Source organism: Neovison vison, chromosome 1 (genome assembly GCF_020171115.1).
Source record: "Neovison vison isolate M4711 chromosome 1, ASM_NN_V1, whole genome shotgun sequence".
NCBI classification, from domain to species: Eukaryota; Metazoa; Chordata; class Mammalia; order Carnivora; family Mustelidae; genus Neogale; species Neogale vison.
The window spans coordinates 169,498,103-169,525,380 of NC_058091.1; the positions used below are offsets into that span (position 1 = coordinate 169,498,103).

Sequence of the window (27,278 nt, forward strand, 5' to 3'; positions counted from 1 at the left end):
TTGCTTGAGGTTGGTGGAATCTTTTCAGCAGAGCTTAAATGGTGGGTTTATAGATATTTGCTCTCCTGTGTTGTGAGCTCCTGGATGTCATAGACAAGTTCACTGATTTTTGTGTCTCTGCTATGGTTTGACAGGTGGTACAGGCTCAAAATGTTTGTCTTGTAAAATCTGAAATCATATTTATGATCGGCTAAGCAGTCTTTCTGTTGCCGCTCCAAATTTTAGAATGCGGGAATGTACAATAAGCTGGTTTTCTTTATTTTTCCGCGGATTTTTATCTATTTTCTGCCAATTTAAGAACCACGTATCCTCAGCATCACATTTTGACTATAGCCTTAATTTTGAATTCAAGGTGTTCAAAAGAAAGAGGGATCTTTAAAATTCCCACCATCTCTTTAAAATTCCCACCATCTGAAAGATTGAGTGAGATTTCTTTTCATTCCTTTTTCAAAAAAATTTGTCTTTTTTCTTTTTAAAGATTTTGTTTATTTATTACAGAGAGAATGAGTAGGGGGGCAGAAGCAGAGGGAGAAGCAGACTTTCCACTGAGCAGGGAGCCCGACTCAGGGCTCAATCCCAGGACCGTTGGGATCATGATCTGAGCTAAAGGCAGATGCTTAACCGACTAAGCCACCCAGGCACCCCAATTCTGCTATTTACCACCACTGATTTATCAGCAAATTTGGTGATTCTTCTTTTTGATGGAGAAGCTTCCTTGAGAAGGAGTATAAGGAGTTTTATTTTCTACCTGACTTCCTTTCTACATCCTACCTTTAGGATGGGGTAGTTTTACATCAGGCCAGATGAATAAAATCATGACGGGATGTGTGTCACTTCCCATCGTGTTAAGGGAGATAAGTCGACCTCCCATGCATGCCGGAGGAAACCAAACTTCACTGTTCCCTGATTGTTTCTTCTTTAATGAAACAGTAGGAAGGACTATTTGACTGATTTAAATTCAAAGAATACAAATTGATAAGCTTTCTTAAAAATCACCACTACCAGCCCTGACTGATGGGTCTGACTGTGTAGGTGTTCCGAGCTGGGAATCATGAGTTGGACTTAATTACAGTTAAATTACAGGCATGGCTAGTTGTAACAGACTTGCCACTTCATGTTTATTTTGTCCTGTTGTTTTTGAAATCAGGAAAGTAACTATTAATATAGCACTGTGTGACAGCTATAGAAGAGTAAAGTAGAATGTTTTAAAAAAGGAAGTTTGGTATGGTGACTAACATAACACAATAATTAAAAAAAAAAAAGGAAGTTTGGGGAATTAAGCACTAAGCGACAGCGTAGTACACTTTGCTTAACCTTGGCTGTCATGAGGCTGGGTTTAACGTGTTTCATAACGCTCCACTGGAACGAACTTTGAGGGCTTAGCTGGGAAAATTCTCTCTCTTTTTTTTTTAAAGATTTTATTTATTTATTTGAGAGAGCAGGGGGAGGGGGAGAGAGAGAGCGTGCACACAAGCAAGGGGGCAGGGCAGAGGGAGAGGGAGAAACAAGCTCCCCACTGAGCAGGGAACAGGGAACGGGACATGGGACTGGATCTCAGGACCCCAGGATCATGACCTGAGCCGAAGGCAGACCCCTCACCAACTAAGTCACCCAGGCGCCCCGAAAAATTGCAAAATAAAAGGCACCAAAACTATTGTTCCCAATGATTTGTACATAGACTTTGGGCTCTTGTATCCTGGGCTTCTGGGATGTTTTCCCAGTTGCCAAGGCTCTCTGTGCCCTTGAGCCTGAAGAATCATTCTGGAGAGTTTCCTCCTTCACATCATCTTCCCTGGTTTCAGCTCCATCGGAGCCTTTTGTCATCCCCAAGAAAGGAAAGAAGAAAGGACCCAGAGCCCCCACGCTGGGAGGGAGACTCAGATGAGCTTCCCTGACATTTCAGAAGTGTTCCTTCCCAGAGGCTCCCTCTCTCTTTGCCTGTCAGCTGTAGGTTTTTTTGTTTCATTTTCCCTCCAGATCTTATTTCTCGTAGGTGAAAAAGAACATCACAGCCAAAGATGAACTGTTCTTCGTTTTCTTCCAAGTCACATTTTTCTCCCCCTGCCCGTAGAGGCACCTGCCATTCACGATGGTGTGTGTAGCCTTCCAGCTCGTGGTTTCCTATGTCCACTAAATGTTAATGTCTTTCTAACCCACCTACAATATGTGTAATTCTGTGTATTTCGAGTCAGGGCTATGTCGTACCTGTTACTTTACAACTTATTTTTTCCCCCACTCAGCATTATACTTGGGATGTATAGGCTATTATAGCCACAGTTATTTTGATGCTTATTTCTGACATTTATTTTGACTTCAAAATGTTTTCCCACTGCTTCTATCTTTCTCCTTTCTTTATGTTGGGTGATGTGAGGATTTTTTAAAATTCTTTTTTTTTTCTTCCCTCTAACAGCTTAGATGTTATACAATTTGTTTCTACTCTTTTGGTGGTTACTCTATCATTTTTAGCAAATATGTATATTTAGTGATTCTGAAGTTAGTGAGAATTCCTCTTCTTCCCACGTGCTGTAACGACCCTTAACAACCTTCATTCTGAATCCCCCTTCCTCTCTCCATCGACATTATGGATGGCCAAGATTTTATTTATATCTTGCTTGTACAGCCTCGTTTCAATTAGTTATTCTGATTATGTTAATGACAGTATTTATTTACAGTGAGTTTTTATTCCCCCTTACAAGCATGCTGACCTGTTTCTTGGCTCCTCAAGCTCTTTCTTTCTGGGTCCCATCTTCCTTCGTAGGATATCCTGGAGCAGCTACTTTGCTCTTCAGTTTTCTGTCTGAAAATGCCTTTCACCTTTTTCTTCTCCCTGAAATGTAGCTTCCCTATGTATAAGACTTCTAGGCTGACTCATTTCCTTTTAGAACTTTGAAGGAGATTTTAATCGATTATTTCACATCAATTTTTATTTTAACAGTCAAGGTAGAAACATTTCTCAAATATAGACATAGGTGTAATGATTTTATGTACTCTTGCCTTCAAGAAGAGGACCTATTAAATCTCACAGAGGCTCTGTTAAAGTCAGCATCACTTTTTGGAACAGGAGATACTGGATTGTATTATAATGCAGTGATGTCCTTTCAGTGATTGAGGTGTATGAGACTGTTTGATTTTTTTTTTAAGATTTTATTTATTTATTTGAGAGAGAGAGAGAGAGCATGAGAGGTGGGAGGGCCAGAGGGAGAAGCAGGATCCCTTCTCCAAGGATCATAACCTGAGCCAAAAGCTGTTGCTTGACCAACTGAGCCATCCAAGTGTCCCAGTTGTTTGGTCTTTGAGACCTTGTATCTGCTCTTTACTGTGTTGTGTGCCTTTCCTTTCAGTTGCTGCTTTCAGCTACATATGATATACTAAATGTAATAATTCTCTTTCTTCAATCTGCTGTTTCCTTCCCCATTGATATATTGTTTCTCCTTGGCTGCATGCTAGGACCCTACATAATCAGACTTGTTAATAACATATGGATTCATCTGATGCTGTGTCTGTGTTGTCTGGTATTCTTCCTAAAACTGTGTTATTTTTTAAAAAGATTTATTTATTTATTTTCAGAGAGAGAGCACATGCGCAGGCGCGTGCGCGCGCGCGCACACACACACACACACACACGTATGAGTAGGGGGAGGGACAGAGAGAGAGAATCTCAAGCAAACTCCCCGACAGCAGACTGCACAGAGCAGTATGTGGGGCTCAATCCCATGACCTTGAGATCATGACCTGAGCTGAAAACCAAGAGTCAGAGGTTTAGCCAACTGAGCCACATAGGAACCCTCTAAAATTATTTTTTGACTGGCTAAGGGACATGAAACAGTCCACTTACTCTAGTCGCACGTTCTGAAGCTGGCTTGCTTTGGGTTCATATTCCAGCCCCATAATTCCCTACCATACAACCCTGGCTCATTTTCTAACCCCTAAGCCTCCATTTCTTCATCCCTAAAATGGAGATGATGATCGCGGTAGCTACTTCCTTGAGGGGTTTTGTGTTTTAAGTGAACAAAGACATGTTAACAGGTCAGGGCAATGCCTGGCCCTAGAAACAATATGGCGAGTTAAACTCACTTTAAAACAGCTCTCAGATTTCATCTCAAGTACCGTGTACAGTTGGAGGGTCTGTGCAACCGAAGTTAGAAGAAAGCATCCAGGGTGAAATGTATCCAAGTTAGAGAAAGCCTGAACTCGGGAACAGTCCATTTCTGTGACCACAGGGCATTGAGTGGAACACCTGGGTTTATTCAAGTGTTTGTTTCTGCCAAAGAAGTGGGAAGTCTGAGTGGCGACTGTCACCCAGGATCACCAGGGAGTGAAGATGTGACATTTTAGAAATCATAATGTAAATTAGTGGGGAAGTGTTTATTTGCTTTATAAATATTGGATTTGCATCCAACCTTTCAGTTCAGCCCAATGCCCCCATCCAAGGATGTGAATGCTGGAAGGCGTGAACTTGAGCTGCAGGTTTTTGGTTGTGTGTTATTTTTTTTTTGTTTTCCTGGTAATTTGTGATGTGACCGTGACCAAGTTCTTTCAATTGTCCTTTAATTGGACTGTTATAAGGGCAAATGAGATAATAAATGCAGTGGGCTTTTAGCTAGGTTTTTAAGTGCTTAAAATAACTAAGGAGATGATAACACATTTCAGCCATGTAGCAATAATTACTATAATGCTTCAAATGAAAATGTGCGGTTTTTACCATTTCAGATTAACTTTTTCAATTCAGTGGAGTTGGTCCATATTAAGTTATTTCATGGCTTTAGGACTTGGTATGTTTGTTTTACTTTGCTTAGGAATTATCCCCTACCAGCCCCCCAAGTGATCTGAGGATCCCTCTCAAAATGTGTAAATGGTTAACCCAAGGTTTATTGATGAAAAATTCATTAAAAAGTGACTATGGAGGGATTTTATTCCAATTTCTCATTTCCTCCTATCTGGATGTTTATCCTTTCCAGTAGCTACAGTCAGTCTGTCTGTCCATTTCTTCTTACTCCATCTTTAGTTCATTAAGAGTACATTTATTCCTTGGAGGCCAGCTGTGGACCCAGTACCAAAATTAATCATTATGAAGGAAACTAACTTTAGTGGAGCACTGTCCCACTCCATGAGAGAGATGGTCTTGTTAAGCTCTCCTTGAATGTTAAAATGGAGGCTTAGAAAGTTTAAGTCACCGTCTTGAGATCACAGAGCTGGTCAGATGTGGAAACTCACGAGGAACTTAGATCTTCAGAACATGGACCCTAGAGCAGGGGCCCCACAACCATTCATCCTAGTGTTTTCTCTGACCTCACTATTGGGAGAACCCAAGAGGAGAAAACATGCTTGCTTTCTGGAGACGTTCAGAAGTGATGTCTAGAATCAACTCCCAAACCATATGAGAAAACACTCTCTTGTAGTCCCTCAACATGTGTAAAATGCCCAAGTGGGGCTGTATGGGTTTAGACACAGTTGAGACAAGCCACATTGTGGCAAAGTGGGCGGGGGGGAGTTAAGATTTTAAATAAGTGTTAAGAGCAGCTGGGCATAGATATATGATAAACTTACCTATGACTGCACCTCAGCAGACAGTTCTGGGATTTTGGTCTCTAGCACAGCTCTTGTGTAAGTCAGAAGAGGAGGACTTCAGAAACTCTTAATTTGAGCAAATGCTGAGAATTCTTTCCAAAATAGGTATAGTGGAAGTTTCTAGAACTCCTTTCAACACTGGCTTTGCTTTACTGTCCTTCCTTACCAGATTCCCTTCCTCATCTGCCATGATACATTTTCCCATTTTTATATCACAAGTTAACATTTAACGCATGTACTCCCCCCCGCCCCGTCCACCTGGCGCCCCTTGAAGGCTCGTGGAATACTATTACTTAATCATGGGGTCACTTTTATTCAGGTCAGCAGAGTGGCTCTTGCCTCATCTTGAGAACCAACCCTTCTGAATTGTTTAGCTGCTCTCCCCATGAAGTGTTTCGGTGAGTGAGTATCCTTTATCTCTCATGGACCCTCACACGCCCCCTTAATGTGTATTAAGTTAAATGTAGGCCTACTTTTCGCTGCTCAAATGGGAGAAGGCCCCCAGCTAACAGCAGCTGACACAACTAGGCTGCCTCAGTGGCTTAAGTTGTCGGGGGTGCTGTTACTGTGATGCATTTGGCCTTTTCCTTATGGTCGCAAGACATCTGCTGCAGACCCGGGGCATCCCCTCTTCTCTGGGTCTAGAGGAAGGGAAGGAAGAAGGCATTGGAAACCAGAGGTTAATTCTTTTTTTTTAAGATTTTATTTATTTCTTTGACAGAGAGAGATTACAAGTAGGCAGAGAGGCAGGCAGAGAGAGAGGAGGAAGCAGGCTCCCTGCTGAGCAGAGATCCCGATGCGGGGCTCGATCCCAGGACCCAGCCAGAGGTTAATTCTATCCCAAAAGCAAAGCCCACCTATTTAGTCCTCCAGCAACCTCTTGCTTCTGACTTCCAGTCAGAGCTGCATCATGTGACGACAAAGGAGTCTGGGAACATGGGTGTCTCTGTCATGGAGACAGGCAAGGGAGGAGAGGGACGGGAATGGCACTGGGTTGGCCTGTTGAGAGGTTGTCCCCAACGTACAAGGTGTCTTCATCACAAGTAGTTTCAGAGACAGCAAAGAGCAGTGTCTCCATGTGATAGATGGTGGAAACTAGGTCCATGAAGTTTCAATGACTTCCCAAGGTCATGTAACAAGTTAGATTATCCGGGCCCAAGCCTTTGGCTTTCCGCATTCCAGGCAAGTTTGTCCATCTACACTCTTCACACAGGGAGGAGGCCTTTCGGTGAATATGAATTTACCGCGTTGGCTCTGAAGTCCTCCTCCTTAGAGACAGAAATCTCACAGGACAGCATGTGTGCACAGAAGACTCCAAAAGTCAGGAAAAGCAGCAGGCTTGGGGCAAGGGAATGACAGACAGAGTGTGCTGTGTGTTTCTTCCTGGTTTTGCTCAGGACTGGACCTCGAACATGAATTCTGAACAGAGCTTTCCTGTTTCCGCCTCCTCTCCAGTTCTGGGTGGAGGGTCTGGTAGGACATTTCAGCAAGGCCATTGAAAAGATGTCTCTCTTCCCCTGTTTGTCCTTTGACCTAGTTTGGGATGGGCAGTTGTGGTCTCATCTCTGCATTGAGTGAGTCTTGGCCACAGTTTGATGAGGAACCTCATAATTCACTTCTTTGCTCACAGTTTACAAAAGCTGGTTTCTCCAGAAGGGGCCTCTTTTTCGAATGAACAGAGTTCCCTGCAATTACTTTGGGACTATTATCTGGCAGGTATCCTAGAACTGAACTTGGAAGGTCACAGTCCCGAGTTTTATGAAGGATCCAGGTGACAAGGGAGGAAGGGACGGGCAGGCACGACGTCTATGTCCGTTTCCATCAGGTAGCCTCCTCCCCCAACCCCTTGTCCGCTGAGACTGTTTCCGCAGGCACTCTAAACATTCACTTGTATTTCTCTTCCTCATCAAACACCGAGAGGCTTTTGAATCTTTGTAGCCACAGAATCTGACAAATAGAAGCACTCAATAACTGAACAGGAAAAAAAGAGCTTGGTTTTATTGAGTATTTGGTTTAAAGGTTAACCAAGAAAGCTTATTTATTTTTGTTCATGCTGCTGGAAACAGTTACGTAATGTCACGGTTCAAGGTTCTACTTAGCAAGCAGGATATTTTAGATATAAGTTGGATTTGGTGTGTTCGGTTCTGTAGGTTCTGACTGTCAGCTAGGACTTTCTAGTCATGCAGTTTTCCATGTGGAGACTGTTGATCAGGGTGCTTGCAAATGTCTCATGACCTGATTCATTGTCACCGTTCCTTCATCTCATGTACCATTCATGATCCCTTATTTTTATTACTTAACTTATGTTTATTTATTCACAAGGCTCTGAAATAGAAAAGTATTCAAGATTGTGGAATTACAGGTCTCCCTTCCATTTCGGATCCCCAGCAACTCAGCTCAATTGCCTTGAACCACACTTATCATTTCTAGAATATTCTTTCAGAAGTGTTTTATGCATGTAGAAATATATGCCCCCCCATTGCCAAAAGTATGCAAGTTCTAGCATAGAGTCACTTCAGATGTGAAACTGGGTTACTTCCTAGATCACTTTCTTCAATAGTATGTAACAGTTTTCCTCATCGTGTTTTAATGTCATACTCTTCCATTTGGTTGGAAAGGGGTGGAACTTCTTCTCTTATTAGTGGATAGTTAGATTGTATCTAGTGTTTCATTAAGATACAAGGAAGCGAAGTTGTAACAAATCCTATATGTTCACAATCACACATGCAAATATAGCAATTGGACAAGCTTCACTTGAAGTAGAATTAGTAGGTCAAAGAGTATGTACATTTCTTTTTTTTTTTTTAAAGATTTTATTTACTTATTTATTTGACAGACAGAGATCACAAGTAGGCAGAGAGGCAGGCAGAGAGAGAAAGAGAGAGGAGGAAGCAGGCTCCCCGCAGAGGAGAGAGCCTGATGTAGGGCTCAATCCCAGGACCCTGGGATCATGACCTCAGCCGAAGGCAGAGGCCTTAACCCACTGAGCCACCCAGGCGCCCCTAAAGCATATGTACATTTCTGACCTGGTAACCTGGCTCCCTCAGGGATCATAGCAGTGCACACGTCCACCTACAATGTATGAGCATATCGGCGTCCGCATACCTGGATTAGCATACTGAGTGACAAAGCTGGTCCATCTTTTTGCAACATGACAGGTCAAAAAGTGGCATCTCATTTTCTTCCTAGAATTAAGGTTGAGCATCTTAAAAAAAAAAAAAAAAAGAAGGTTTAAGACATTTTTAGTTCCTTTCCCACAACCTGTTGTTTATGGCTTTTATCATTTTTTTTTTCCCCCTGGTGGATTGCTTGTCTCTTAAGGACTTGTAGAAACTTACACATACCAGGGAAATGAGTCCTTTGTCTGAACCCTTGTGAGCATTTTTCCCCACATGGTGTTGGTCTTTTTAATCTCTTTGATCAGGTGCAGAAAACAGAAGTTTGATGTAGTTAAGCTTCTCCATGTTTTAAGGCTCTGGGGTTTTTGTCAGGTTTTTTTGTTTTGTTTTGTTTTTGGTGAGCTTACAAAATAGTTCTTAAGGGATTAAGTCAGTGGTTTCATTTTCTAAATCTTTCTAATATTTGAATCTTTCATCCACTTGGAGTTTTCCTTTTTTAAGATTTTATTTATTTATTTTTCAGAAAGAGAGAGAAAAGAGTATAAGCAGGGGGAGGGGCAGAAATGAGGGAGAAGCAGGCTCCCCACTGAGCAAGGAGCCCGATGCAGGACTCAATCCTAGGACCATGGGATCATGACCTGAACCGAAGGCAGACGTTTAACTGACTGAGCCACCCAGGTGCCCCTGCAGTTTTTCTTGATATATTCAGTATAAGGCACTGGTTCAACTTTATATCTATCCAGATGGCTACATGGTTGTTCCCAACCATTTTTCCATAAACTCTATGCACCCCCCCATTTAATCCTCTGCTTTTATGGTACTGTGAATAGCTCAGTATATTGCATCAGTTTTAGACAATTCTCTTCCTCTGGCCTCTCAGTCATTTTATATGCCAGTATCACATGGTTTTAATTATTACTATATTATTTAATAATCAGAGCTACTTCTGCCTCATTATCCTTCCTTTTGCAAGTTTTCCTGGTCATTTCCCCTATAGTGGCTTTCTTAACAAATCTACAGCTGTAATTACTTTATTCAGGATCTGTTTTTTAAGTGTTACTTTTGTACTTTTGTTACTTTTGTACTTTTGCCCTGGATTCTTTACAAGAAAGGAAATGTGGGGTATGCCAGATACAGTCTCGGACCAGACCGTAACCCTCCTAAGGGGGAAATGCACATGGAGAAGGCAACTGGGGCAGCTGCATCTGAGCTCCTTCCTCTGGAGAGCTGGCTAAGCAGAGGTCCTCACACCAGCAGGTGATGGGCTCATGGGGCAGGCCTCTCCCACGGAGTTCCAGACCCTCTTCCTGCTAATGACCTGCACTGCCAATTCATCTTGGAGACTAGGCTTCCAGTATAGTGTGTTTTGGGTATCAGAGCAATGGCATTGAGACGTTGAAGCTTGAGGTGGAGTATTTTCTGGGGACACATTCTGTCTTATGCCTGAAGGCTCCTCTAGACCGCTGGCGAAGACTGCTGAGCACAGCTCTGAAGGCAAGCACGTAGAACTGTCATGCTCGCTCTCGGAAACCTTTCTTATTAACATCCACCTGAAAAATGAATATAAAGATGTTTTAGTATCTGTCATTGTGCTTCCTCTGACTCCCCCGCAAGTGAGCTTAAAACTGATCGTATAGGTCGTGATCCCAGAGTCCTGGGATCGAGCCTGGCATCTGGCTTCCTTCTCAGCGGGGAGTCTGCTTCTCCTTCTCCCCCTACCCCCTGCTCGTGCTTTCTCTCTCTCTCTTTCAAATAAATAAATAAAATCTTTGGGGAAAAAAAAAAACACCCGATCATATATATGGATCCTATGGAATATAATGGGAACATTTTTGCTGGTGAATTTTAATCCCCGACGTGGAATCAGTGATTGAATGACTGCGATGTTTCAGATGGTTTCGTTTTCTCTATAGAAATACTATTTTGTAGTTTTGATTGGCAGCCCTCAACCTTGACCCCTAGCACACTCTACTGTGTTCCTCCCTCACAGACGGGCTTGACCTTCCAGCTGCCCTCTGCTTTGGGGGTTCCTCATGCCACATGTGCCATCTTTTTATTTCTACCTCATCTGAGAACAGCACCTAACGAGTGCTACCTTCCACGTTCATTCCCGTCGTCCTGACTTCTCTCAGTGACTTGCATAAACTGCTGCCTACTTGGGCTCTGCACTCCAATGACGGTGGCCAGCACACACTCTTTCCTTTCGTCCCCTTCTCCCCCCACTCCACCAGCCCACTGTCCTCAGGAAATGGCATGGCCCTCCACTGTGTTTTTCAGGGTAGAAGCTCAGCCACCTAGGATTCTTTTCTTTCTTTTATCACTCCCACATTCAGCCCATCACCAAGTTCTAGCAAGATCTGCAAACTCTGTCTCTAGCACGCCCACTGTCTCCATTTCTATGGCAACCCCCACCTCCCGGTCCAGGTCATGGGGATACTAAGTACAACCAATCAGCGGCGATAGAATGTCCTCCCTTGTATCCTCCCTGTGTCCTCTGGTTTCCCTTACAGTGAGGATGAACCCTTAAAGCTATAAACAAGCTCCTGCCACCCTTCTGCCTACCCTTAAGCAGGTGCCTGCTGCGCCTAGAGTGAAATCCGGCCTCGATTCCATGGCCAACAGCATCCTGCATGTCTGATCCCGATCTGTCTCTTCTTCAAATTCCTCTCCTTCTACTCTGCCTGGGGATCATTGAGTGTCCAACACCCCGGTGTCCTTTTGTTTCCTTAAGCATGCTCAGCTGGGGAAAGCCCACGGCCCTTCCACACGCTCTTTTCCCAGTCTAGAATGTTCTTCTCCTGGCTGTTTATATGACTGGCTCTCCCCCTCATGCAGGTACCATCTCCTGAAATGGTATTTCTTCTCTGCACGTCTTCCCTGAGGCCCACATCTGCCGTCACCGTCAGGATATTTTTCTGTCTTTCATCTCCTGTGTGTTTCCTTCAGAGCAATGTCCACAGGCAGAATTCCTTTCTCAAATGGCTCCAAGTCTGCATTCTTGACTTTGCCTTTCTTTCCCAGTGGAAGTCCGCTCCACAGAGCCGCCCCTCGCTCTGCTGTGAGTCCTACTAGAAGCCCTATATGGAGCGCAGTCCCCGGTACAATGCCGAGTCTCCCATCCACTGGCTGTTGAGTGAACAAAAGGATCAGCAAAAGAAATAAGCAGCGGTTAGGGCTGGGGACTATGCAGAGAGGACAAGGAAATGGTTTTCACTCCAAAAGATGTACCGTGATAAGCATGAAACCAAAATAAACTCATCTGAGGTGTCGATGAAGCCCCTTGTGGCAAAAAAGCTATGTTGCGACAACAGATTTTTCTGGGCAAGTTCCTGAAGAAGAATGTTCTCTGACTTCCTGCGGAATTGCAGAATTATGTTGCTGTCATGACTTAGCATTTAGTAGGACGTGTTCTGCACACATTTGAGCAATGACGTAGATTTAGTTCATTCACATTATGCTTCAGTGTTCTCCTCTTCCGTGAGCATATTTAATTAACCTTACGCCTGTGCAGTGATTAGGACGGTCAGTATTAAATGAGAAGCAACAAGGCAGTTCACTTAGCAAGCACGGTTCCTGTCCTCAAGGAGCCTCGCTGATGAGTAGGGGTGATAATCTTCCAAAGAAATCCTCACCGTCCTTTGTGGTATCAGGAAACATCATTAAGAGACACAGGAGTCACAAAACAAAGGAGAGCGAGTTGGCAGATTCGGTTCGAGCATGGACAACGTCCTGAAAAGAGGTGACTGTGGAGTTGGGTCTTGAAGGAAGAAGAATTTGCTAGGTGGGAAGACTTTCCAGGCCAGGGGACAGAGTCCAGGGGCCACAGACACACAGGAGTGCCATGGCGGTAGCATGTTCTGGAATCCCTGCCACCAGAGGGAACAGGGACTGAGGTTCAAGAGACAGGCACAGCCAGATGGCAGAATGGGGGTCTTTGAATGGTTTTAATCCTGAAAGCCATGGGCTGATGTCATTCACATTTTACAAAGATCGTTAGAGGATGGATATAGTTTCCCATGGAAGGCTCTGGTCATGGAGATGGAGGGCAGGCAGGAGATTTCCCTAGAGAGTACAGAGACAGGCAAGAGTCAGAGATGGGTCTCAGGAGAGCAGTGGCACTTAGATGGGAAGGAGGAAAGTGGATTTTTAAAGGAAAGAGCTGGATTCTTTGTGGTGGTGGCAGATTAATATATGTATATATATACATATATATATATGTAGGTATGTATGTCACACAAGCTTAGAGAAGAGACTTTTTTTTTTTTTCCTTCGGAGGGAGGGAGTGATTAATGTCAGAGAGATCAGGTAAAAAGTCAGAGCACAGGGCTGGATTTCCTAACTGAGGTGTCTTTAGCGACTTTAACAAGAGTAGAGGTGGGCAGATGAGGGTAAGAGCCACATGGGTGGTGCCTTGGGGGAAAATAAATGAATTATTATCCACAGGGCAGAGCCACGGTGGGGGGTAGGGGTATGTTCTCATTTGTTTGCTTTCCTTTGCTTATAATGAACAATTGGGATGTGCCCTTGCCGTGTAGTCTGCGGAGAGAGGAAGCCCAGAAACCTGGTTCTCAGTGAGGAAGAACTGGTTTGGGGTATAGCATTTCTTTAGACGGGTTGGGCACAAGAAAAGGGAAATAAGCAGAAAAGGGTGAGATGCGTTAAGTTTGGGGCCAAAGGGTACAACTGGGAGGGCATTTCTAGTCTTGGGGGGACAGCACATTAAAAGGTGGCAAGGGGAAAGGTGATTGTCCAGAGCAGGCGCTAGGGAGGATGGGGGGATGGTCCCTTGGGGTATGGAGGCTTCCACTGAGCACTAAGGCCCAACCCGCACCCCCCCCAACGTCTCCGCCTGTCCACCTGCCGCAGCCTGGATATCAGGTCCCGGCTTGAAGGGATCCTGGGCAGGCCCACCTGTAGGTCAAATGGGGCAGGCTGCTTAGAATGCAGGTGAGGTCACAGGTGAAGTGATGGGTCAGAGGAGCAGGTGCGTTGTGAGTGATGGAGGGAGGGGGCTAGTCCTGGAAAGACAGGAGGCTTTGGGGGAGCAATCTCTGAATTCTCTGTCTAACCTGGCATTTCTTCCCCAGTTCCCTGGGAAGGTACTTCCGTGGCATTTCTGCCACTGCTGCCCGGAACAGTGTGTGGAAAGTCTTGGAATTACACTCCGATTCTCTGGCTCCGTGTATGGCTCTTTGGAGTCTTGGGGTGGAGTTTTGGGGGGTGGATTTGAGGGTTTGCCAAGTCATCCAGAGCCAAGTTTGGTGAAGAAAGTAGACAATCAAGCCGGGTAATACCATTTTCAGTAGAACTGGAAATGTGGATTTAAATAACAGAACTGTTTTTCTTACGTGGTTTGTACCAGGCCCTGACAGCAGTTTCTAAAGAGAGCAGTGACAACATCTTTGGAATGTATATAGCCTCTCAGAGTCAGTCTTTTGAGGGAGCATTCTTTTGGATGTAAACATCGTAAGAGATTGCGGGATCACATGCCTTTGGAGTTTTTTTTTTTTTTTTTTAAGATTTTTATTTATTTATTGGACAGAGAGAGAGATCACAAGTAGGCAGAGAGGCAGGCAAAGAGAGAGGAGGAAGCAGGCTCCTCGCTGAGCAGAGGGCCCGATGCGGGGCTCGATCCCAGCACCCTGGGATCATGACCTGAGCCGAAGGCAGAGGCTTAACCCACTGAGCCACCCAGTTGTAACCAGTAAACACCCGCTGATACAAAGTCAAGCAGGCTCGTAACATTGTATCAGGGCAGTCTTTCTGTATATATTAGAGCAATCCATGATGCCAACGCCACATTGGAAGTGGCGAGACCGAACCAGAATATTCTCTAGCCCACTTGGCCTCCTCTGTGTTTGCGATCTGTTTCTTTACCAGAAACTGGGAAAACATCATTCTTCTCAATTAGCGTTTGTCCAACACCTTATGGTCCCTAGACGAAAACTCATGACAGAGGCACACCTCGAGACATTACATTGCCAAACTGAACATCAGCTGTAAAAAAATTGCTACGTTTTGGGGAGAATCTGCTGGCTCTCCAACTACTGGAGGTACCGGAAAGAAGTGGTACATTTTATAGCAGCCTGGAAAATAGCTATGCCCCGTGGAATAATTAACCGGGAATGGCCGTTTGTAGACAAGGGGGGAAGATCCCTCGCCTGAGTCTCGAGAGAAGCAGAGTCCATGGGTTCCAACCAGGGAGCAGACCTGTTCTGTCCGCCTCCTGTGCGAGATTCACTTACCTGAGAAGGCATTGTTCTCATTTGGGTGGCTCCCCTCGCACGCTTTCTGCTTAAGTTGGCTCCTTACCAGAAGACAAGGAATATGTCATCTTTTCTCGTGGGGGAGCACCACAGGCGTTTTGGCAGACTCCCAGAATTCCAGCATGGTTGGCACCCCTGGTTTCCTAGCTCTAAATGCCAGGAAGCCCCCACAAGTCCCTGTTACAGTCAGAAATGTCACCGAACATTTCCAGATACCTCTGGTTGTTGACAGACTCCCAGAGCCTGGTGGACTTGTTTACTGAGAAACCAAGGGAAGACAGGAAACTTTCTTTTCTGTCCCTTTTATTTTCTGCCTGCCTATCTATCTATCTACACATCTATCTCCTTTTTCTTTGGGTTTCTTTTTCTTTTTCTTTTTTTCATTACAGTGTGAGCATTGACAGACATTTTGAAACAAGAATCTTTATTAAAGAAAACAAACTCATACTTAAAGGAAAGGCTGAAGAAGGATAGAAGAAAAGAGGAAGGTAGAGTTGTAGGTGGAGAAGCTGGAGGAAATGTTTCTGCCACATTTGTGGGTGGCCCCTTCTGATTTTTCTCCCTGAAGCCAATGAGATTTCCTGTAAGAAGGCTCAGCTACAGCTGCATTATATGCTGTAACTGACCTCAGAGGTACGAGCAAATGGATTCCACTGAGAACGTGGTTAGAATGGGGGAAGGGTTTTAGGTTCAGATGCTTGTTGTGGAGAACAGATTGTTCCTAAGGCTCACTGTAGCTCTCAAAATGTGCGGGGATTGGGGGGTGGGGGCATTACCCAATCATCCCAAGCCCCTTCTCATAAAATGATGTAACTTACCCCATTCTCCAGGAGCATCGGCCCCAGAACAATTCCAGCACCCAGGGAGAACGTTTCCCATTTTCAATGTCTGCAAAGTGAAGTTCTCCTTTTGTGCCAAGACTGTTTCCTCAAAATAGCATACCTGGCTAGCATTTAAGCATTACACCCCTTAGCTCACCACGATCGCTCCAAGTCACGTGTTAATGTGTCTTTCGACTCTGCACTAACCCTTGTGGACCATTCGTGCCATACTGAAGCTGACTTTCTACTTTATTTTTTCAGTTGTTCATGGTGGACAACGGAGCAGATGACTGGAGAATAGCCATGACTTATGAGCGTATTTTCTTCATCTGCTTGGAAATACTGGTGTGTGCTATCCATCCCATACCTGGGAATTACACGTTCACATGGACGGCCCGGCTTGCCTTCTCCTATGCCCCATCCACAACCACCGCCGATGTGGACATTATTTTATCTATCCCGATGTTCTTAAGACTCTATCTGATCGCCAGAGTCATGCTCTTACATAGCAAACTGTTCACCGATGCCTCCTCTCGAAGCATCGGGGCACTGAATAAGATAAACTTCAATACCCGTTTTGTTATGAAGACGTTAATGACTATCTGTCCAGGAACTGTACTCTTGGTGTTTAGTATCTCATTATGGATAATTGCCGCCTGGACTGTCCGAGCCTGTGAAAGGTAAGTTTGTTTCTTTTCCTGGGAACATAATTTGCAAGTGGGAGGAAGAACACATTTTAGACCAGAGGCACTCGGTGACTCACGCTTGGAAATGTTGGATTCTCTGGTGTTTTAAAACGAGTCTGACGAAACTTTACTGCACATTTTTGCTTACAGTGATGCCTTGATGATTATGTACTTTTTTCCTTTTTTTTAAGAGAGAGAGGGAGGAGAGCACCACAGGGGGTGGGGAGGAGTAGAGGGAGAGAGAGAGAATAGGAAGCAGGCTGCATGCCCAGCACGTAGCCCTATTGGGGGCTGATCCCCCAACCCTGAGATCATGTTCTGAGCTGAAGTCAGGAGTCAGACGCTGAACGGACTGAGCCCCCTGACCCCAGGCGCCCTGATGATGCATTTTACTTTCCGATTGGATCAGTTTTCTAGAGAGGGCTGTCTTTATACTCTGTGTCAAAATTTGGAGACCTACAAATTTTATAGGAGGTTTCTATCCGAAATGTCTGTTTCATGATAACACTGAATCATTTTGGTGCCTCGTTGGTTATAGCATAGATTATTGTTGAAACAGAAATCCAGCGGAAACATGGTGATTCAGGCTGTCTGAACTTTTGGGAATATCTCAGTGTGGTCTGTCGATTGTACTGCCCATTTAACCCAGTGTTCATGTGAGACTGGTAAGGAGCTTATGGGTATACTATTTGGTTTTTATCAAACTCAACAGTTAGTGAGAAGGGGAAGTGGGGTTTGTTTTATTTTCTGAGGTACTCTGGTGGTTTAGAGATAGACATACATTCTTAGAATTTGGGAACTTCCCAGTGAGTCTAAATTAATTGGTAATAGCATCAGTGATATTAACCTTGCCATTTTAACAAAGAAAAATAGATTTGTTACATAAATAGGAGGAACTCTATCATAATGAGGGGTGAAGCCTCATGCGACCTTGGTTAAGAAAATCCCGGTTGAAAATGGAAATAGATAGGAACGATTTAGTAATTGATAGAACTGTTAAATCTTAGGATGTTCTCCGTAATGACCAGATGTTTTTTTAGTTTAGATTTTGAAAATTGAAGGTATTATGTATACAGTTTAATGAAGAAGACTCTCTGTATGAGAATTGTTGCAAAAATAGCAAACCTATAATATCTCTTCCCTATTTTGGTTTTTTGCAGCAGTCGCTCAAAGATCTTTTAGTCAATGTTTTTAGTAATTGCTTTTTGTATTTCAGAATGCTATAGCTTATGTTGCTACCACTAGGTTTTTATTAGCTTTTTAGGAAAGTTGGGATTTTAGTTTTCTTTCACACGTATATACCCCTTTCATGACTCCACCCTCCAGAAGAGTAATTTCCATCTCCCCCAAAATTATGTCAACACTGATAATTCTACATTAACATCCTTATGACTATGTAAACTGCATTTGTGCTTGAACTATGTGTAGTATTTTGTTAGCATTTTGCTTTTCCTGTACATCTTTTTATTTTCCCCATATTATGTAAATATTCTTTTGCTAGATTCATTTATATTGAGCAATCTATCAATTTCACCTTGAAAAACAATTTTTACTTCTAACCTATTTGCCCATCACATTGGGAATTTTTTCTGGATTCTTTGTACGTTGGCTACCCTTTTTCTTGAACCCCGTTTCTTCCTCGCTTTTCACCTATCCTTTGTTTTGGCAGATTTCATCTCCCTGGCTTTTAAATCAGTCAAGCAGAGAGAGTCAATTATCATATGGTTTCACTTATTTGTGGAGTATAACAAATAGCATGGAGGACATGGGGAGTTAGAGAGGAGAAGGGCGTTGGGGTAAATTGGAAGGGGAGGTGAACCATGAGAGACTATGGACTCTAAAAAACAATCTGAGGGGTTTAATTGACGGGTGAGTGGGAGGTTGGGGTACCAGGTGGTGGGTATTATAGAGGGCACGGATTGCATGGAGCACTGGGTGTGGTGAAAAAAAATGGATACTGTTATGCCAAAAATAAATAAAAAATAAATTAAAAAAAGAAAGAAAATAGGTGAGAGAATTTTTTGAGAGCTTGTAGATATGTTTGTTCTTCTCTCCCTTCTTATTTGATAAGGGGGCTGGATATAAAACTCTAGATTGGAAATCACTTTTACTCAGAATATCAAAGCCTTCATTTTCCTCTGGCATCCAGGATCCAGCAGTTTGTTACTATTCTCAATTTTTGATGCTTTTTTCTTCTGGAGGTTTTTAGGATTGGTATTCTACAATTGCAACAGGATACATCTTGGTGTGAATCTTTTTTAATCTAGAGAACTAGGAATTTAATAGACTTGTTTGATCTTGGAATGAATGTCCTTTAGTTCTTGGAAATTTTCTTGAATTATTTAATGATTTTTGTTCCTGTGTTTTGTTGTGTGGATATTGGTCCTCCTCTATTACTTCTTTAATTTTCCCATTTTCTTTCTTACTTTTTTCCATTTCTGTTTTTGCTCTATGGAAGATAACCTCCCTTTTATCTTCTGTACTTTCTATTGGACTTTATTTTCTTTTTAATTTATATTAATTTCCAGGGTCTCATGTTTGATCCCAAGTGCCCCTTTGAAAAAAATAACATCATACTTTTGTTCTTGGAGGCCTTGTTTTATTTATTCAAGGATGTTAATGATAATTTTTGAAAATGTTTTCTCTTTGTATAGGTATTGTTTCCCCCAGAGATTCATTTTTCTGTTGGTTTTGGCTTCTAGCTTTCCTTAAGTAGTTAGGCGACCCCAGCAGTCTGTTCCTACTTGACAGTGTAACCTTCAAGGGCTGAGTGGAATTTTCTTTGCATATCTAGAAGTTGTCAACTGTGAGCTTCACTACAGGGTCATTTGGAGTGGGACAGTGCCAGAAGACCAATTTTAGTATCTTTACATATTTTCTGTTATCTCCAAACGATCTGACAGGCTCATGGGATGTTGTTTCTTCTGTCCTATCTTGAAGGCGCAAGCTTAGGGGACAGTGTACTGGAATTGAAAGGGAAGAGAAGAGGTCTCAACCACGAATCTGTGAACCTTTATTTGTTTTCCGAGTTGTAGCATGGTAGCCTACTCTATGGTTCTTGATGCCGTCAGCCCGCTGACTTTGTGTTTTACCTCTCGAGACAACAAATTTCCAGATTTCTACCAGTTGGCAAAAGGTACTAGAAGTGACAGAGAGTGGAGAAGGGAATCTAGATACCTAATTGCTTTTACACATATCTGAACGTGTTCTCACCTTTTGGGCTGTGTTCTGATCTCCACTTGCAGAGGTACAGGTGCCAAGGATTTTCAGAGTTTTGGGGTGGGACACAGCTTGGTTCTCAATGCCAGTATGGTTTCTTCGTGATTCTTTACCATTCCTGGTCTAGAATTCTCCTTCCGTGAGTCAGGTAAGCCTGTGATCTCCTGTCCATTGGCTTTATCAGTTCCCTTCATATTGTCTTGTCACTCATTCTTGCTGTGCTCATGAGCTTCTGCTTTGTAGGCTTTGTTTCTTGAACAGTTATTTACAGTCATTTTCATGGAGTTGAGGGAGCCAAGGTCAGCATGTTTGTCAAGTCTATTTTACAGGAAATTCTGAAGTGATTAGTTTTTAGTATCAAGTATCTGAATCTTTTCTTGACCTTTTCTTTGTAACTATGGCGTTTGAAGGATTAAAGTTTTCTTCTTCATGGACCGTGGACTCATTATGGCAAGGCTTTGTTTGCTAGCAGTCATGGTATTTAGAGGCTTATGATGTTTTCTGGAGCAGATGTACCTATAAAGTTTGAAGAATAAATATGGAAACCCTTAGCTGATAAATCCATTTAGTTTATGAAAATTGCTCTTAGTTGGAAGGTAGATGTAACAACGTACCAGTGGGGGTAGAAGCATAGTTGAACTGTACATACAGCTGTATGAGTGGTCCCCAACGCGTCTGCTCCCCAAGGACCCAGGAGACAAATGGCCTCAAAACTGAGCACATGCCATACATTTTCTCTTCAAAAGTGGTCCATCTCAATTGTTTGAACCCATCTTCACTAAATGCAGAAGACCTCAGGCAAATGATGCTACATCTTCCTAGCAGTCCAAAGTGTGGGTGTGTGTGTATGTGTGTGTGTGTGTGTGTGTTTAACAGGCTGACATTGTGAGGTGACAGACCAGACCTGGGTTCACATAAAAAGACAATAGAGCCTGAAATTTGCCCATTTCATATGAAGACTGAGAATCTGTAGCCCGCAGTTAAATAACAGGAACAAACTGTGGCCTGGTGGGGAAGGGAGGGAGACCAGACTCTGGACTGGGACACTGGGATTTCATTCCACTTGCTCAGCAGAGGGGCTGAATGGCCTCAGGCCAACCAGCTCACTCCTTTTTATCTCAATTTCTTCATTGCAAACTAAATGGATTGATAAACTTTCTTCTTCCAAAGTTAACATTTCCTAATTGTACAAATGAGTAAAAGAAAATAAAATCTTGGGGTGCCTGGGTGGCTCAGTGGGTTAAAGCCTCTGCCTTCAGCTCAGGTCAGGATCCCAGGGTCTTGGGATCGAGCCCCGCATCGGGCTCTCTGCTCAGCGGGGAGCCTGCTTCCTCCTCTCTGCCTACTTGTGATCTCTGTCTGTCAAATAAATAAATAAGGGGAAAAAAATCTAAAAAAAAAAAGAAAAAGAAAAGGAAATCTTTAACCAGTGTTGTGATAGTAGATTCTAGCAGTTCATTTTTCACTTGAGCTTCCATTTTGTTGCACAAAATCTCCAGATTGTGACTTGTAAGATGCAAAGATTAAAAAAAAAAAAGAAATTAGCCTTTTTTTTAATAGAGTTTGATATGATGTGGTTCACATCTTACATTTCCTTATGTTTTCCTTCCTTCCCTTCTTCCACCCTCCCTCCCTGCCTCCCCTCTTCCTCCCCACCCTCCCTCCCTCTCTGCCTCTCCCTTTTTCCTTTTCCTTTTCCCCCTCCCCTTCCTCCCTCCCTCCCTCCCTTCCTTCTTCCTGATGTGACTTTGCAGTGCTTCATACAACACACAGCTCTCCTATTTCTTTGGTTTGGAATTTGCATTTAAATGTACCTCCCAGGCCCATCTCTTTGAGCTCTCCAAGTATTCTCTCCATATTAAAGGGGGATTCACACCTAATAGAAATTCTCTTCTGAGTTAATTAGAACATGTCTAGGAATTTTTTAAAAGGAGAAACGTTGGGGACACCTGGGTGGCTCAGTTGGTTAAGCAGCCAACTCTTGGCTTCTGTTTGGGTCATGATCTTAGGGTCCTGGGATAGAGCCCAATGTCAGGCTCCACACTGGGCTCCGAATCGTTTTGAGGATATTCTCTCTCCCTCTGCTGTCTGTCTGTCTGTCTGTCTCTCTCAGATAAATAAAATAAATCTTTAAGAAAATGTTGGAAAGGAGAGAGCTTTTGAGAGAGAGAGGGAACCAGATGTCTCTCTGGAGAAGTTTGCTTGCAAACCTATCCGTTTCCTTCTACTGAGCACAGCACATCTAGAGGCTTCTGGAAAATGTTCTGGGTGAATGAGGGGGACATCCTATAGGAGGTATCTCTTCCTGGCGGTATTACTTTCCTTGACAGATCGTGTATCTCTGATTTATCTATAAGGAATAAAAACTCTGTTATTCTTTTCTTTCTCTCCTTCTCTCCCTCCTTCTCTATTTCCTTCTCCCCATCCTCCCATTTTGTGAAAGGTAGGACAAAGCTGAGTGGCATGTAGTTGACATTATGTCTGTAGCCTGTGCTTGTTGGAAGGAGGCTGCCCCAGACCAGTGTCCTTTCTCTCTCTGGTTTTGTTTTGGCTCTATGTCGAGGTGGCTGTCAAACCTGGAAAGAACACTTGCTTCTAAAATAACCTGGAAAGTGTGCCCTAGTGCTGTTCAAGTGATTCCTTGTACATGCAGACTCAGGTCCAGACTTTGAATCAGAGGTACCAGGAGAACCTTCGGGAACGTTTATGTCTTACAAGAAGTCTGAACCCCGTAGCTTGGGGTCCTGAAAACTGGGAATTATCGCCTCTTGTACTTTTTGAAACATCACTGTTTTCGTTATGAGTATAGGTGAGTATTGATTCTGAAGTGTGCTTCACCAGAAACTTTTCGAGGAAACTGATTTGCCAGGGGTAGGACGGGAAACGGGGCCAGTGCTGGTTATGCGGAGGAAAGCATTTTGCTCCATTTTGTTTTTTTCTTTTTTCCTGTAAGGGCTTCCAGGAGATTTAATATGAGCAGGGGCTTTGGGTATATCCAAGGAGAAAAGGAGCTTTGGCTTGACCACATCTTCTGGGAACCAGCATTGGCCCTTGTCAATAACTGAAGTTTCAGAGATGGAAAGACATTTTAACTTTCTGCACAACATTCTTTTCCTGATTGCTACAGGTTTTATCATGTGGGGGAGGGGGCTGAGTTTGGAATGGACAGAAAGAAGGGGTCAGGAACGGGAAGCTGGGAACTTTGGTGGCCGTATTACCACGGAGAGACGCAGACAGGAACAATCTGTGCTGTTTGTCACTGGAAAAGATTCAATTAGTTAAGACGTTTGTGGCCAAATAAATTCACCATTCTTTTTTTTTTTTTTCTAAAGATTTTATTTACTTATTTGAAAGAGAGAGAGTGTGTGTGCATGAGTGGGGGGGAGGACAGAGGTAGAAGGAAAGAATCTCACGCACACTCCTTGCGGAGCATAGAGCCCAACACAGGGCTCGATCTCATGACTCTTGAGTTCATGACCTGAGCTGAAGCCAAGAGTCAGGCACTTAAGTACCTGAGCCACCCAGGCACTCCTAAATTTATTCTTCTTCTTTACCTCATTGCTTTATTTCCAGGAGTGTTGAAGAATGCATTAACTAGTATGCAGTAGTTAAGAGGGAAAGGTTTCTCACAATGGCTTTAGAGTGGTTTTCCTTTTTCCCAAGTGGGAAAACTGGAGAAGCGAACAATGGAACTTGTTTTATAGAGATTCTCATAAGCCAAATGGCATTTTAGATGGGTTAAGAATAAATGCTTTTTACCAATCAAAACTAATAGTAAAGAAAGTAGTATGTATTATACAACACTATATATATTTATAATATATTGTAATATATAGTACTATATAATAATATAATAATATATATAAGATATATGAGATATGAGATATAGTAATATAGGTTATAATATAATAATAACAGAAAAATGGTAAATAAGTATTCATTTTTCAAATTATCCCAAAGACACTCGAGGAATGGAGTTTCAGTTGTGTTTAGAATCTATTATTCTGTCTTAAAAGTATGTTTTATTTCTTCCATTAATCTAGGTAGATTTCTGGTTTTTTCTTAATTTATTCATTTTTAAGATACTTAATAGCCTGTCACTGATAGACTCTTACACTGTGTTTGTTTTAATTGCCCAAAAAGTGATTTCTGAAATGCAGCTGAAACTTCCATTAATATAACAGTATATCATGGAATATTACAGTCAGGTTACGTTCCATAAAAAAAACTGTATCCTGGGACGCCTGGGTGGCTCAGTTGGTTAAGCAGCTGCCTTCGGCTCAGGTCATGATCCCAGCGTCCTGGGATCGAGTCCCACATCGGGCTCCTTGCTCGGCAGGGAGCCTGCTTCTCCCTCTGCCTCTGCCTGCCATTCTGTCTGCCTGTGCTCACTCTCTCTCCCTCTCTCTCTCTGATAAATAAATAAAATCTTTAAAAAAAGAAAAAAACCACTGTATCCCACATGAAACTTTATATAAAAAAGCTGCTTTTAGCCCAAGGATTGATGATGTCTTCTGACATCAGTATTAACCAAGAAGTCAAAGAAGAAAACACTTGCAGGATGAGAATGGCCCCTTGTGTAACTACACGTGTTTCCAGACTTTCAGCACTCATTCGTAGAAGGTATATGACTCAGGGTTCCCCTTCCCATTGCATATGGGCCCTGCATACCGTTGTCATTTTTGTACCTACCAAGGTAACAGGAATATACCCTTCTTCCTGCATGGTCATTGTGACATCTAGGAAATTAAATTAGCATTGTAATGGTTACTTTTTTGTAACCAGGTGTGAATCTGCTATTCTGAGCTCAGACATTTCTGACTTCCTCAATATAGAGCCTGATTTTGAATAAAGCCACTTAATGTTTCAAGTGGGGATAAACTATTTAGAATGCTTAAATGATCTGGATTCTAGTTTTCAAGTTTCTCATTTCAAAAGAGTTTTAGTTTGCTTTTTTTTTTTTTTCTCTGATCAAAGCCAGTTTTTCGAGGAGGGAAGGGATACATGGCATCTGAGAGTCTCACTTGTGCTATTGATTTCTAAAAACTATTTATGTAGCATCACATGCAGGAGTGTGTGAAATGAGGAGCTACGTTTTTGAACGCTAACTTGCTTTCTTGACCTGAGGTCCATGATTCTAGTTATATTTTTAGGCGACCCTCTGAGAGGTCTGTGCTTTTTGGGGGCCTGACCATCAGAGATGCCTTATTTCCTGTTGATTTCCTTAAGTCGGAAGCATGTGACTTGGGATCAAGTTTCTTCAGCAGTTGTCAAAGTAGTCATAAAATATCCATGGGTGGTTCTGGGAAGCATCCTCCTGGCCTCTTGATTGAGCATGGTTTACTGGATAATTAGATTATTTCTTACTGCTCAAAGTTTCAGCTGTTGCTAAGTAAATTGTAAGCATTTCATCAATGGATTTGTAATTTGTGGTTGATGGTAATGTAATACTTTGTAAACTTAGACTTCCAGAGTCTGATTCATACGTACGGATATAGCCTTTTCAGACTCAGAAATGAGTCACAACTTTAAAACGGGCCCTTTCAAGTTATAAAAGTCAGTGGTTTGAAAGCATTCATCATGCACCTGGGACTTGGAAAGCATCAAGGCTCGGCATAGAGTTTGCCAAATAAATTGGTCATTAAAGTCTTATGGGAGAAAAGCCAATATTTAGTCCTGTTCTATTTTCTCTTCATGCCTCCCTAGATAGATTTGGTGTTCTGTGTTTGGTTTGGGGGGTTTTTTGGGGGGTCTACCTCCAGAGAGAACAATGAGGATGATGATTTGTTGGCAAAATGCTTTGAGATCCTGGATTGAGGAGTGCAATTGGAAAATACCAGCACTGATTATATTCAAGCTAACAAAACCCCAAAACCCAACAACAAAACACAAAACCAAAAACGTGAAGCTGAAAACAGCTCAGAAATCCAATCTCACGGATCTTATGGTGAATTTATCATAGCCCTCCCCATCCTGACATAGACACTGAGCTACGGAATTTATGGACTGTGGGTCCTGATTGTCTCCTAACTGGAAAATCCACCTGGGACGTTAGGGTGATGTATATGTGATTCTATGCAGCTTCCTCATGCATGTGAGTTTCAGAATCACTGTGCCAGATGAAAACAAAAAAACACAAAGTCTAAATGTAGCTGCCCTGACATGCGTGCTATTTTGTGTTTAGGAAAATTAACACATCTCTTAGACACACATGAGCCTCGACTGGCAAAAATTCAACTTTTCCCCACATGCCTGTGGAATTCTGTACGTTCCTTTTTCTTTTTGAAATTTCGCTCCTTTATTTTTAATGCACTCTTATTGCAAAACAGCATTAAAGTAACAAAGGAAATTGGAGACAAGAAAAGTGCCCTTCTGTGCAACAGAATGTACACATTTTGGGCTTAGACAAATCTGCCTTCTAGCCTAACATTAAATTTTATAACCTTCGTACCTATTCATGGGCTTGCTTCATGTTATAATTGTTTATTTAAGGCATGAAGTGGGTTTTAGAATTGCATACCGGAGCTGGAGTTGGGGGTATAAAAGATAGGTGTTTGGCTGGACTCCCCCCGGAAGGACTGGATGAACTATTTTTCTCCTACTCTAACCAGCTTGCCAGCTGGTTAGAGTAATACCTAATCTTAACAGTGCTTCCTAACATCCCACGGAGGGGAATGGCAATCCTTGAACTCTCCCACTCTGCCATGTCCAGCCCCATTTTGTCCCCGATTCAAAAGCCCATGGATTAGTAAATAGTCCGATCACTGCCAAATTCCTGGGGCAATTGGAAAAGGCCCCAGCCTTCAGAGACTTTCACTTAGCACGGTGGTGAGGTCAAAGCCGTTTTGAGAACATGGTCGTTAGTTAATAAACGCTGGTGAATAAATAAAGGAATTAGAAGGGAAAAAAATCTCATGCAGAGTTTCACCATGACTTTTGGCTAACATGTAAGAAGAAAAGAGGATTTTTGTCATTCTTCTGTTTTATTAAATGATTGTGGTGTAACTTCTATACCTATTTTAAGTGTGTATCTCAATTGTTACCTAGTAAATGTCGAGAACTATACCACCATCACTTCTGTTGAGTTTTTTTTTTTCTTAAACAATTTTATTTATTTATTTGAGAGAGAGCATGAGCACAAGGAGGGGCTGAGGGAAAAGCAGACTCTCCACTGAGCAGGGAACCTGACCTGGGGGCTCCATCCCAGGACCTGGAGATTGCAACCTGAGCCAAAAGCAGATGCTTAACTGACTGAGCCACCCAGGCAACCCAACCTCTGTTGAGTTTTAAAAGCTTCATCACCCCCCAAAAGATCCCTTGTTGTTGGTGGCATGAGCTCCCTGCTCCGTCCAGTCCCAGGCAACCACAACATGCCGTCTGTCTCCCTAGAATTGCTCTTCTGAGCATTCTATAGAAATGGAGTTGGATGACATCTACTTTTTTCTTTGATCGTGCTTAAAGATTTTGATGTTCATTCCTATTGTCCCATCTAGTTTGCCCCTTTTTATTGACAAATGGTATTCCCTCGTAAGGCTATGCCTTGGTTCATTTGCTCATTTCACCAGTTGGTAACACATTTAGAAGGTTTCCTGTTTGGGA

At 42.8% G+C, this 27,278-nt stretch overlaps 1 protein-coding gene across 1 annotated transcript in view; it reads left to right on the top strand.

The window, feature by feature from the left end:
• The window catches only part of KCNN2 (potassium calcium-activated channel subfamily N member 2), a 148,597-nt gene that overhangs the window by 27,806 nt on the left and 93,513 nt on the right, over window positions 1-27,278 (top strand). Inside the window, exon 4 of the mRNA XM_044263021.1 lies at window positions 16,036-16,454. Within this exon, the coding sequence (XP_044118956.1) occupies window positions 16,036-16,454 (419 nt within the window). The remainder of the gene's footprint in view (window positions 1-16,035; window positions 16,455-27,278) is intronic.